Source organism: Hypomesus transpacificus, chromosome 11 (genome assembly GCF_021917145.1).
Source record: "Hypomesus transpacificus isolate Combined female chromosome 11, fHypTra1, whole genome shotgun sequence".
Classification (NCBI taxonomy): Eukaryota; Metazoa; Chordata; class Actinopteri; order Osmeriformes; family Osmeridae; genus Hypomesus; species Hypomesus transpacificus.
This window is the reverse complement of record NC_061070.1, coordinates 14,460,068-14,473,089: the sequence shown is the minus strand read 5'-3', so window position 1 is coordinate 14,473,089 and position 13,022 is coordinate 14,460,068. Positions and strand designations below refer to the sequence as shown.

The 13,022-nt window shown below is 41.2% G+C and overlaps 2 protein-coding genes across 2 annotated transcripts; both read right to left on the bottom strand.

The window, feature by feature from the left end:
• Window positions 1-2,285: 2,285 nt before the first annotated feature.
• Window positions 2,286-5,535, bottom strand: srgn (serglycin). The gene is made up of 3 exons (XM_047029298.1): window positions 5,314-5,535; window positions 4,410-4,560; window positions 2,286-3,372 (listed from the first exon to the last, which is right to left on the bottom strand). The coding sequence occupies exons 1-3, from the start codon at window positions 5,384-5,386 to the stop codon at window positions 2,922-2,924; spliced, it is 675 nt and encodes a 224-aa protein (XP_046885254.1). The 5' UTR covers window positions 5,387-5,535; the 3' UTR covers window positions 2,286-2,921.
• A 3,541-nt stretch (window positions 5,536-9,076) lies between these two features.
• On the bottom strand, window positions 9,077-12,951 carry LOC124473578 (kinesin family binding protein). The gene is made up of 8 exons (XM_047029162.1): window positions 12,164-12,951; window positions 11,935-12,033; window positions 11,733-11,812; window positions 11,228-11,411; window positions 11,030-11,123; window positions 10,812-10,924; window positions 10,138-10,691; window positions 9,077-9,985 (listed from the first exon to the last, which is right to left on the bottom strand). The coding sequence occupies exons 1-8, from the start codon at window positions 12,614-12,616 to the stop codon at window positions 9,664-9,666; spliced, it is 1,899 nt and encodes a 632-aa protein (XP_046885118.1). The 5' UTR covers window positions 12,617-12,951; the 3' UTR covers window positions 9,077-9,663.
• Window positions 12,952-13,022: the final 71 nt, after the last annotated feature.

Below are 13,022 nucleotides of genomic sequence, written 5' to 3'. Positions count from 1 at the left end.
CCTACTGTAAGCAATTCTTAACCGAAATTAGAGGAATTTAACAACTGAAATAAAGCGTTCGTTAATATGTGTAGCCAAGGCCAATCCCACGGTTTTGGGGACCCTAAACAAAAATTGTGTGAGGGGCCCTTTGATTGGATTTTCTTTTCTTTTTTACCAATCGCAGGGCTTTAAACAAATGTTAAGTTTGTTTTTGGGGTCTGGCCTGCCTTGAGGGTAGCCTACGTGCTCAAAAGCCTAATGGTTTAAAGGTATTTTCGTTTCTTGTTTGTTTAATTTGAATTAGCCATCACACTTACCTATAACAGCCTACCTGCTAAAACGTACACAACATCTTACTGATTCTCTATCTGTGAGTGGAGCACTCAGGCTGTTTGAAGGACAGGGGTGCGACATGGGGCTCCACCAGTGTAACTGTGAATTAGTATTTTATTATTGCTTTGTGTCATTTCAGGCAACAATTTACAGATTTTTTTTTACAATCAAATACAGTTAACCTTACATAATGTAACCCAACCTAAAGGTATACAGTGCCCTCCAAAAGTATTGGAACAGTGAGGCCAATTCCTTTATTTTTGCTGTAGACTGAAAACATTTGGGCTTGACATCAAACGATGAATGTGAAACCAGAGATCAACGTTTCAGCTTTTATTTCCAGGTATTTACATCAGGATCTGATGCACAAATTATAAAATATCACCTTTTTGTTCGAACCCACCCATTTGTCACGTGAGCAAAAGTATTGGAACATGTGACTGACAGGTTTTTTTTGTTGCCCAGGTGTGTCCTATTACATACATTATTCAATCAATAAATACCACTGAATGTCTACACTCAGGTTCAGATTGGGTAAGATAGGTTTTGTCTATGCAGACTGTATTCAGAGGTGAAAACAACATGAAAACCAGAGCGCTGTCTTTGGGTGAAAAACAAGCAATTGTGAGTCTTAGAGAAGATGGAAAATCAATCAGAGCCATTGCAGAAACATTGGCCATAGCCAGTACAACCATTTGGAATGTCCTGAAGAAGAAGAAAACTACTGGTGTACTAAGTAACAGACGTCGAACAGGTAGACCAAGGAAAACATCAGCAGTTGATGACAGAAACATTGTGAGAGCTGTAAAGAAAGACCCTAAAACAACTGTTAGTGAGATCAGCAACAACCTCCAGATGGCAGGAGTGAAGGTATCACTATCTACTGTTCGCAGAAGACTTCATGAACAAAAGTACAAGGGCTACACCAGAAGATGCAAACCACTCATTAGCAAGAAGAATAGGAAGGCCAGGCTGGAATTTGCCAAAAAGTACAGAGATGAACCTCAAAAATTCTGGGACAAAGTTTTATGGACTGATGAGACAAAGATTAACTTTTACCAAAGTGATGGAAAGGCTAAAGTTTGGAGAAAGAAAGGAACTGCTCATGATCCCAAACACACAAGCTCATCTGTGAAACACGGTGGAGGTAATGTCATGGCTTGGGCTTGCATGGCTTCTTCTGGGACGGGCTCATTAATCTTCATTGAGGATGTAACACATGATGGCAGCAGCAAAATGAACTCGGAAGTCTACAGAAACATTTTGTCTGCCAATTTAAGGAAAGATGCAACCAAACTGATTGGCAGAGCCTTCATCATGCAGCAAGATAACGACCCAAAACACACTGCCAAAACAACAAAGGAGTTCATCAGGGGCAAGAAATGAAAGGTATTAGACTGGCCAAGTCAATCTCCAGACTTAAACCCTATAGAGCATGCATTTTACCTGCTTAAGAGGAGACTGAAGGGAGGAACCCCACAAAACAAACAACAACTGAAAGAGGCTGCAGTGAAAGCCTGGGAAAGCATCAAAAAGGAAGAATGCAAAAGTTTGGTGACGTCAATGGGTCACAGACTTGCTGCAGTTATTGAAAGCAAAGGATTTGCAACTAAATATTAAGTCTTATTCACTTAAATATGTTTTAAGTATATCTGTTCCAATACTTTTGATCACATGACAAATGGGTGGATTCAAACAAAATGTGATATTTTCTTAGTTGTGCATCAGATCCTGATGTAAATACCTGGAAATAAAAGCTGAAACGTTGATCTCTGGTCTCACGTTCATTATTTGATGTCAAGCCCAAATGTTTTCAGTCTACAGCAAAAATAAAGGAATTCGCCTCACTGTTCCAATACTTTTGGAGGGCACTGTATGTATTGAATTTAGCAGATGTTGCATACATATTCTTTCTTACATAACAATTCTTACAGCCTTTCAAAGTGTAAATACCATTGATTGAACAGTTGTTTGGTTCCAAATGTTTCTTTATTTAATCCTCCATACACTTGTTTTTCATCCCATTGTTAGAAATAAGACAAGAAAAGAGTGATAACATGTCTAATTGTGACCACTACAGATATTTAGTAGTAGCTATGCAGTCTTGCACCTAATAACATATGATAGGCTAGGTTTTAGGACAGAAATTAAGCCTGGTTACAGATTATTTTAAACTGAGATCTACATCGAAACTTTTAAATAACGTATTGCTTATAGACTATAGGCTTTTGGGGGGGGGGGGGGGGGGCAAAGGTGCTATATTGATTACTGTAACTGTCTCAATACAGCAAGCAAAGAAAAAACACAAAATCCCTTCAAATCCGTTTATGTGCACAGAGGTTATGTATATAAAGGTCACTGGTTTAATCAAATGAATACAAATGACGATATAAAAAAAGATATTCTTAACAAATTTTGGAAAATGAGGTGCAAATTAAGCTTATCCTACACAGAACAGCCCTTTTATAGGACAGTTTTATATACAGTAAATGTATCAAATCGGGCATTTACCATCGTTCATATGATGTTTAGATATGTTGCCAGATAAGGAATCACTTAAAACAGTACGAGCCATTTCAGAAGTATTGCTGTTCTCTGCAATAACTCTACAGGAGAAGGAGGTCTTCTTTCATCTCCTGAACTGGAGGTATGACCTGATCTATCATGACCTTCTCAGGAAAGACAAAGCTGGAGTAGTCTAACTCCCCAGAGCCCTGGTCATTGAGGAAAGGTCCAGCGGCTGAGCCCTCCCCAGATTGCTCCTCCACAGGCTCCACCAGAACTGGGTCTACCTCATACTGGTATTCTTCCTCATCAACATCCTCTTCTAACTCGTCCTCATACACGTCTTCCTGTCCTTCCTCCTTCGCCTCCTCTTCTTGTTCCTCCTGCACTGCCTCCTCCACCTCCTCTTCTTGTTCCTCCTGCACTGCCTCCTCCACCTCCTCTTCTTGTTCCTCCTGCACTGCCTCCTCCACCTTCTGATCCTCCTCCTGCTGATCTTTCCATTCGAGGCCGGTTGCCTCCTGCTCGTCAAGCGCAGGGTTCTTATTCAGTCTGGAACAATAACAGAAGCACAGAGCTATTAGCCACTAGGCTCCACATCCTCAAAGCCCTTCCTGTGATTCTCCCTGTAGCAAAGAATTCAGGCTACAAGGAGTAGGAACCCCCCTTCCTACATCCATCCTCTTTGACTCTGATTTGTCTGGAATCTCTTTATATGACTGAGCTTGATTTAGTCTTGATAAACAACATTCAACACAGCTAAAAAGAATGAGCTGACACTCCAATGCATGAATGTAACCGCTTGAAAAAGTGAAGAGGAAGTTGTGATGATAACAAGTTTCCTCAGTGGTGAAACTTTCTAGAACACACTGTTCCAGTATCTACTGTGTAGTAGTGCCGTACTTGTGAAACTGACTGATAATTATCCATAGTGAGGCTGAGATGATCATCCATAATCTAAACTCTGCATGACAATGTTGTAGAAAATAGGATAATAATGGTAGGAAGATCTCAAGCTGAAGTCACGTCATGGGACCATTTGGTTAATGGCCTATATCATAGCACAGTCCCACAAACAAGACAGGCCAGAGACAAGTGCAGAAATGCAGGAGGATATTCAGGTTTTGTGTAAACATCCAGAGATGTTGACATAACAAAATGAACCATTTGTAGGGGGTTAGCATCAATGTGGTTAACAAGTTCTCAATTGGACTTTGGTCTTTTACACCTCAATGGTGACGTGTAAAAACACTACAGAATACTTAACTCTGCCTGATAAATTACAGTAACTGCTAATAATAATGTACTTTCATCCCTGGCTGCATACCTACACAGAGCAGGCCAAGAGAAACATAAGGCCTACAGTGTAATGCTCTGGAGGTTGAGAATATGCATGTTCATCGGGCACACACCATGTTCATTCATCACTGATATAGGATCCTATTTTCACTACTGACAATCCTGACTGGTATAAAAAGTGGTACATACAATCAACAGTGATGCTACAGTAGCTAACTGTACTGTTACTCACAACAATGTGAATCAACAATATTCAAAAGTGAAACTTGTTAACAGAAGTTTATACATACAGGTCCTTGACAGCAGATGCTGGAAGTCTGTCTGGGAGTCCTGGTAGATCCTGCAATGGTCCTCTCTGTTTGATGCAGTTGGCATTCTGACCATTTGGACGACACTTGATCCACATGTACCTGCCTTTGCCTGGGCCAGAGGCTGGGGCACCTGTACAGCATAGAAAAAGGTGAGTAACCATTACATTACTGGAGGACCACATACCAGTCTTTCACTCCTTCAAACCATAAGTACATCGTAAATATACAATTTGTCTTGAAATTAAGGATAATCTTTATTGGGCTGGGATTGGCTCATGTATTTTGTGTGTTTTTAACCTGGGTTAGGTCTTTAAAGTGAGTTTGATGATATCTGCCTGGTCATCACTGTCGTAGTGGCCTGTATGATAAGGTTGTTAAGGACATGCCTGCTGATGTTCATCACGCCTGGACAGTTCTGTCCTGCCCAGCACATGATGAATTGAAATGAATTATGGATATGGGTCAAATTGTTATTTTATTATAAAACACCTAGGTCACCATAGGCTAACTTGATGTTTTGTGGCCAGTGAACAACTGCGATGTCTTTAACCTCAAAGTCCTCTAAGAAAACAATTGCAACATTGTAACGTTACAATGTTGCATTTCTGTTGTGTTATTTAATTTTCGGTTTCATCAGGCCTGTCTTACTAGACAGATTTGGGCTTACAGTATTCTTAGCGACGGCGAACGAGAAAGATGCGTGCAGATATTAGTTTGTGATATACTACTACTTTATGTTTTACTTATAGGCTTAAACATCAACGTTTAAACATATTCTTCACTGTTTAACCAATATATTGTCTCATGGGTTATCTCTGTTGTTCTGTCAATAACGAATCTGTAAAGCGGAAAGCGCATAAAAGTGGGCAGTAAATTGACTCACCGAGTCCGTTATCCAAAAGAACGTAAAGGACGATCAGTGATACGAACATCTTCATTTTCAGTAAGCCCGTCATTGTTTTCGATATACGAAAACAAAATAGTACGATATATTCTAAATATTGACTGCTCCTGTGGTGTGTGGATATTATATATCAACTTAATGGCGAAATACTTTAAAACCCTGCCCATTTATGCGTCATTGTTTCCTGAAATAAGACGTCTTCGGCAAGAAGTTTAACATCCGCACTGGAAACTTTACACTACCATATCTGGCATACCTCTTTTGTGCTCTTCCCACTGAAGAGACATTATTGAGGGGAAAAAAACATCGTAACAAATATGGATGGTTGATAACCATCTTGATGTCAGTAGACTCACGAAGTATTTATTCTTTTTTGTTGTTGTATCTTTTGCTGACCCTATGACCGTGGTTTCATATACACATGTGGCGTACATAGCCTCCATAGTATTGTCTATCTGTCACATGAACTCTTCATGTGACCAGCATATCACTAGTTAGAGACCTGGACCTGGAGAGGAATGTGAGTTGGGACATGTAACATGTAACCTTGACTCAATTACATTTGTAATATTTAACCATTATGTTGAAATAAAAAATGGGCATAATGAAGGATGTTATTGCCTTGGTGATTCTTGCATACTGGTATTTTGAGGTGTGTGGTCAGGAGCTTGAGCAGGCGTATATATAAACAGCTAAACCAGAACGCAAAACAACATAACCAATGTTAAGGAAAACATTGGAAGCCTTCACCAAAGAAAAAATAAAAGTGAACTGTTAAAGTACATGGAAAGAGTGAAGTTTAGTGTAATCTGTAAAATAGATGCTAATTATACAGATCTAACCGATTGGACAACATTAGAAAAGGGAACATGGTGGGCCAACATGTAACCAACTATGCAAAATGTTATACAGCCGTCTGACAAGAACTTGCCAAATATTTGGATGAGAGGTGGTGTACAGACTGGACAAGTCTAGATGAGACAAAAATGGGGTAAGGCACCAATCCAAGTCTTACCAAACTATAATCTCGGATTGGATGATGGGAAACAACCGAGAGTTCATTATTCTAGATGGTAATAATTATTGTTTTGACAGAAGTTCAAACTGTTGTTGCTGCGTGGAGCTTCTTTTTACAGTAGCACAAGTTGAATGTTGTTTATTTCCAACTGATGCAGAATTGTCAAATGAAACAGGAAGCGGTCGTAGTTGTCTGTTATCGTTTGTGCCAACAGGAAATGACACATTTCTACACTATCTCCACCCCCCCCCCCCCCCCACTCACAGACACGGAAAACACACACATGCTTAACACTTCTGAGTACCACTAGAGCAAGTAGTTACTTCAATTCAGATACACATTTCTCTCCTGTTGTTACTTTGGATAGAAGCAGAATTCACTCAACATTAAGATAATAAATAAAAGAAAATGTATACCTATCTAAAACTTTACTCTTGTTAAACCATGTGCCTGAGAAGACTTACTCATCTGCACTTTTTTTTTTTACCATGAACTGTTGCTTGAAACAAGGTCACTCCGTCACACAGTGGCTGTCTGTCCAAGGTACCAGAGAGTGAGAGTGTGATAACTGCCTGAGGCGCAGTTCCTTACCACATTCAATTTGAGGAGGAAACTAAGTGTTTGATGTGAAGATTTGTGACCTAGTACATGTACCGTTTTAAAGACTTAGTCCGTCAGACTTATGTATACTATATCGAAAGTCTGTAACTATGCAATGTGTGCATATTGGTATGCTGTTCATCATGAAAGGGGTCAAAAGTTTGACAACGCCTTATCCTTGGACTACAACAAAATGCAGAAACAATATTCACACGTGTCCGTGTCTATACTCATACATTTTGATAAGAAAAGTAAATATAGTTTTATGGGACTTTAGAGGTGACAGGCTGAACTGTAATTGTCAGCCTGAGGTTTCTTCCCTAACCACTTTCACATTAGAGTAAAGTTCAAGTCACAGTCAGGACTGTCACCCTTGATATGTCCATTGTTCTGCTCCTCTATTATGGGTTTAGGAGCATAGAAGGATCCTACACCCATCCAAGATCCTTTTAAGCTCAACAGAGGAGGGAATAAGGACATAGGTCAGGGGAAAGCAAGGATGTAATATAGGCTAGGCGAGGGAGAACGATGGGGAAGAGAACTGGGTTGCTGTTTGAGTGTGAGGGACTCTGAACAGCAGGGTTTGCCGAGCGTACGCATTGACTACGTTGTTCTGTGGTGACAACCACATAGTAGATCTAAAGTATATGGGAGGAAGGTCTGACCAGAACCTCATTGCATGGTCGAGACTGATATTAAATCAAATCACACTTATCTGAGCTGAAACAGTATAGGTCTGTCATTAACTTTCTTCTGTTCTGATTGTTGTGCAACTAGCCCTACCACTGTTACAAACGGTTGGATGATTGTTTTATTCTCTCCCACGTCATATCTAAATTAAGATCAGTTGTCACTCACAAATTAGGCAGTATATCAAAGCATCATTTAACCACTTTTTTTTATTAAAAAAAAATATTATAAGCACAGGCAACCTTTCAAACTTGAATCATGTATTTTCAAAAACACAAACATAAAGGCTGTGGCCTAAACAGTGAACATCCTTCAGATGATACTTTCACACATCGTCGATCTCACCAACATCTAAAGAGGAAGTGAGATACTGCCTGTTAAAACTTGTATCAAACTCATGATTAGGACATGGGAAATGTGTTGTTGAAATACTTTTTAACTAGGGTTGAGTAAAAATGAATTTGATTGTGGCTGATAAGAAAATGCCTTTCTGACTGGCTCTCCATCTTCAAATGTGGGTTGGCACAGGCCCATATTTACATTTAGTCATTCAGCAGACGCTAAACTATATTATTTATGGCTGCCTCAAGGTGTATATCTTTCCTGTCAGGACCATTTTCTTAAGAATTGATGATGTGATGCAGTCATTTTGTAAGAGTGTTCATTCTTGGCTCATAAACTCATCTTTCATGATAACATGGACCACATCTATGTAAGGCAAGTCAGCACCTGGCCTTCTCGGAACTGAGAATTCCCTATGACGAAAGTGTGCTGAACTTGCACACTTTCCTCTCATTTAGAACTGGGTTGTGGTGTGGACCTCTGAGCACGAAAACTCATCTACAAAACTCTTAAATCTCTTCAGGATAGATTTTTTTCAATCCTAAAGAGGTTTAAAGTGGCTGTAAAGCAGAACTGAAAATTATTTTTAAGATCATCACACCACAGGAGAATGTTGTTAACTACCCATCCAAATGTGAATGAAAAAAAAAAACACAGACAAGTATGTTAAATTAGGCTTTGAAATCGTGAGAAAATCAGCTTATTTGGTTTTTCACAATGCATGCTTCATGTTTTGGCTGCTTGCAATGTTTGGGGCTACCTCGTTGTTATGATCAATGACCTATGCTCTTTTGTAATGCTCTCTCTTAGAAGTTGCTTTGGATAAAAGCGTCTGCTAAATGCATAAATGTAAATGATTGATCAAATGTAGACATTCCCCCTTTCCAGCAGCCTTCACTCCAACACCTTATTCTTGAGTAATCATGCTAAATTCCTACTGGTTCTAGAAAACAACCTCCCATTATATCAAACCCAGTAAAGGTTCATCATGGCAGTCACTTCCCTGATGTAGACAGCGACCTCTTCAGTCCACTTTACGCACTTACATGGACCTCACCACTGACACAACAACTTGATTAGAGTGCACAGAGGAATCTTTAAATGTAATCTTTACTTGAGTTCATCACTTGGCAGAAGTAAAACAAACACAGTGCCAAATACCAGTGTCATGTAGCATTTTTTCACAACATTTAGAATTATTACATATCTACTCATGACAGTGCAGGCGAAACAATCAGAAAATAAATAAATGTAAACAAATGAAATTGCCATGCATATTAGTGGTTAGTCTTAGTTTTTACATTGGTCCAAAGTTAAACGCAAATATTAAAGCAAAGATTAGCATATATATACAATATATATCAAGAAACGTCCAAAAGACTTGGTGTTTAGTTCTGCTGAGTAAACTTCATTAGTCTTCAGACATAGCAGGGGTTTGAAGCAAGCTGTGCACAGACATCAGCCTCTGAAAATCCTGCCTAAATGTTTGAAAAATGCTTCCAACCTCCCTCACCTTCCTCCTTATAACTCCTGGCAGTACACAACTTTACCTTGGAACTATCGAATGCCATTAAATCAGGGCTTCCCACAAGGATGGGATTGAGGGAGGAAGCATTTCAAGGAGCATTTCAAACAGGGCAATACATATTTCTCAGCAAATAAACCATTCAGTCAGTCAGTTAGTTAGTTGCCGTCTTGGCTTTAATCCTATTGATTTTGAGCGGTAGCAGGTTGACCATCTCTTGACTGAGCTCCAGCTCTGTCTCCACAGCAGCACATGCCTCGGGGTGGTCCTCACAGTACTGCACCACCGACTGGTAGCCCTCCAGGGAGACATTCAGGTTCTCCAGCTGGCCGGTAGGGTTCGCACTTATCAAACGGCTATTAAGGCGTGCCACCCTGAACCTGGCAACCAGAGCTGGCCGCAGGACATCATCTTCCAGGCGATCAGGAACCTTTCCCTCAGGGCTACGGAGGGAGTCCAGGAACATCTGGTAGTACCTGGGGTCATATGGTCACCGTTGTAACAAGTCACCAACAAGATGGAGGGGTTTAGGTACACACAAACATGCATCTGGCCAGTTGGCTGCTGTTGTTTTAACATCATCATGGTGAAAGGGGAGACCATTTTACTTCATAAAGGTCCTTCTTACCTGATCGAAGAGGAACAGAGATGGTTAAACTTTTTGACGGTGTGAGCATCCAGCTGGTCCTGGCGGTTGGCCACGGCCAGCTTCAGGTCCATCATTTCATAGTGGGTCTCAGCCAGCTCAAACTGCAGCTGGCGGCAGATGAGCAGGTAATACTGGGCATTCAACTCCTTGCAGATGGGCTCCAGCAGGTCCACTCGACGCTTGTGCATCTTACAGCGCCGCTCTAGGTCCTCCTCAAAGAAAGCCAGGGCCTTGAACAGGGCGCTGTGGTCCTGCAGGATCTCGATGTGGTCCGTCACGTGGCCATCCATCTCAAAGTAGTCCTTGGCCTCGTTCACGTAGCTCTGGCCAACCAGGAACACGGCTCGGGCCTCCTGGAAGTCCAGAGGAAAGGTGCAGCTGACCTTTTCTTCCAGGCCGCAGATGGAGTCGAAGGTGTCACTGGAGTCAAAGAGGATGGCACTCTTCCTCCCCCTCTCCTTCTCCTCCTCTTCTCCCTGCCTGGCCCTCCTCAGCTCCTCCTGATGATCCACATCCAGCTCGCCAATGTTGTCCTGAAGATGAACGATCCAGACAGAGTCAAACACACACGGTTATTTTAATGGTACATACAGTCAATGGCCATGTAATCCCAGAGTCCGAATCGCCAGAAACGATGTATCACTGTATGTTACCTCTAAAGGCTTTTTGGCATCTTGTAGCAAGTTAAGGCAGTATTTGATCCAACACCTAGCAATCTCAGCCCTCTTTTGTCTCAGCTGCTCTCGTCGCTCACTCTCTGCTTCACCTGGATACAAAGGGGAGCAGGCAAGACCAGGTAAGTAGTCAGGTCGTTTTGATGGACAGTAATGTATCGAAAGATGTATCTATGAGCAGCACATTAAAAACCTACTTTCCAGAGCAGCAGCCTCGGAAGGGACTTCTCCAGCCAAACCTGCAATGACACTGGCTGCTGCCAGGCAGTGTCTGCCCTCCATGTAGTGATTCTGGTCATGCACACACACACACACACACCCACACACATATCAAAATACAGTAAGACACAAAACTCTATCCTGGTTATGTTTCAGTGCTGGGTGAGTGTGTTTACCTTGGTGATGTAGTACTGTGATAGGGTGGCAGCGTTGATGGCCCATTCCAGAGGAGAGAACTGGTTGTACTGCAACTGTCTCTGCAGAGTGCAATGGCAGTAGGAGCCTGCCTTATCAAACTGCTCAAGGTTCTTATATACCTGGGCCAGGTAGTACAGAGTGTGTGTGTAAACCATCTCAAACCTGTTTCAAGAGACCACAACAATGGCATCATCAAAACCTCATACATTACTTGATGTGATCCCCACACTCACTGACAGATCAATAAATAGCCTAGATGTTTGTTATGTTTTAAGTGGGTTAGTGATATAGTCTAATATTGACAAGAGGCATGTCCAACTATTTATCCATAGAAAGTGCTCACTTCTTACCAATGTGTAACAAGTCTGTTTATACAATGTGTACCAGTGTATAAACATATATTATGTACAACTGAAGCACAGTTTAAGAGTGTATGCTCGTTTTTGAGAAAGTAGCTTTTTGGCTGTGATCATGATAGAGTACCGTTTGGTTCTTTCTTGCTGTGACAACTTCTCCTCCTCTGCTGCAAAGTACTCAGTAATGTCTGTTGGAGGCAATCCATCCTATATCATAATAAAAAAACACAATTAAACCAATGCTGAAACACATTAGACAACTGTGTCAAAAGGGGTTGTACTTAATTAATCCGTTACATTTGTCAGGACTGTCAACGTTGCGCACTAACCTCTTTCATGAAACGTTTGTACATGGCTTCAGCCGTCTCTAGATACCCTTGGGCTTTCTCGATTTCATCTCGGCCAGCCCACAGAATTCCCAGTTGATTCTGTAAGGAATAAAACAGTTACAAAACAACTATCTGGCTTGACATCAGTGTTTTTACACCCCCTTATTGGGGGTTTCGGGAAACAATATCATAACTACAGTACAGTAGGGTTACTGCAGAGAGGCATTACCCTGACTTGGATGAACAGCGACACGTTGTCTGGTGACATATTGCACTTCTCCAGCAATTTCATGCAGTTCATCAGATGTTCCTCTCCGGCAGACAACTCCTCTGTTTCTACATGGTTTACCCCCAAATAAAACTCTATTGCCCCGAGTTGAGCTGCTTGAATCCCAACAGGGGAATCTCCACAGTGGCCTCGCCCAAAAGCATCGTCCTTTGCTCCGTCAATAGGTTGTTCTGTGGGGAGGTGGTCGGCTTCATTGGCGTTACTCTCGTTGTCATGTTCGACATAGAAGTTTTTTAAGGAGCAGTGTATTTCCTTCAGTAATTCCCTTGCGTTATACTTTGAACGAAAGGGATCATTCTCTGGGTCTTTTCGAGATTCTACATCCGAAAGATGTTGAGCAGATGTAAATTTATCGCAGATAGCTCTCCACTCACAACTAGATGCTGTAGCCATGTTGGAAAACAAACTGGTCGCCGATGACTAGACAAGGTTGCCAGGTCGTCACAATATCCCTCCGATCAAATGGTCTTGAAATGAATTATTTCTGACAAATTCCGACTATAAAATATTTTTCTTCTCATTAACACATTTGTTGCTTGTAACCCAAAAATCACCCTTTTTTTTGTTAGTGACTGAAATGATAAGAGGAGAGCACACTCCACTCCAGCTGAAGGCGCTGGTCGGCTTTCGCGAGTTTGCCAGTCAATGACGTAAAATAATTAGTCTCATGAACATGAAACTACTTATTTTACTACAAAACGTGACACGCACAGGTGCAGTGTCAGAACCAACAGAACAGAATTTGTTATTATTCTAAGCATATATGAAACAAGATTATTCACAAGAAGCCTCTCTGACA

Bases quoted from the DNA above. Each gene is read 5' to 3' on its own strand.
- srgn (XM_047029298.1), bottom strand. From the start codon at position 5,386: ATGACGGGCTTACTGAAAATGAAGATGTTCGTATCACTGATCGTCCTT. The intron at 4,561-5,313 runs GTGAGTCAATTT...TATGCTGTACAG, and splicing joins TCTTTTGGATAACGGACTCG to GTGCCCCAGCCTCTGGCCCA. The intron at 3,373-4,409 runs GTATGTATAAAC...TTATTGTTCCAG, and splicing joins GCATCTGCTGTCAAGGACCT to ACTGAATAAGAACCCTGCGC.
- LOC124473578 (XM_047029162.1), bottom strand. From the start codon at position 12,616: ATGGCTACAGCATCTAGTTGTGAGTGGAGAGCTATCTGCGATAAATTT. The intron at 11,412-11,732 runs GTACTCTATCAT...CTCTTGAAACAG, and splicing joins CAGCAAGAAAGAACCAAACG to GTTTGAGATGGTTTACACAC. The intron at 10,692-10,811 runs GTAACATACAGT...GTTCATCTTCAG, and splicing joins ATGCCAAAAAGCCTTTAGAG to GACAACATTGGCGAGCTGGA.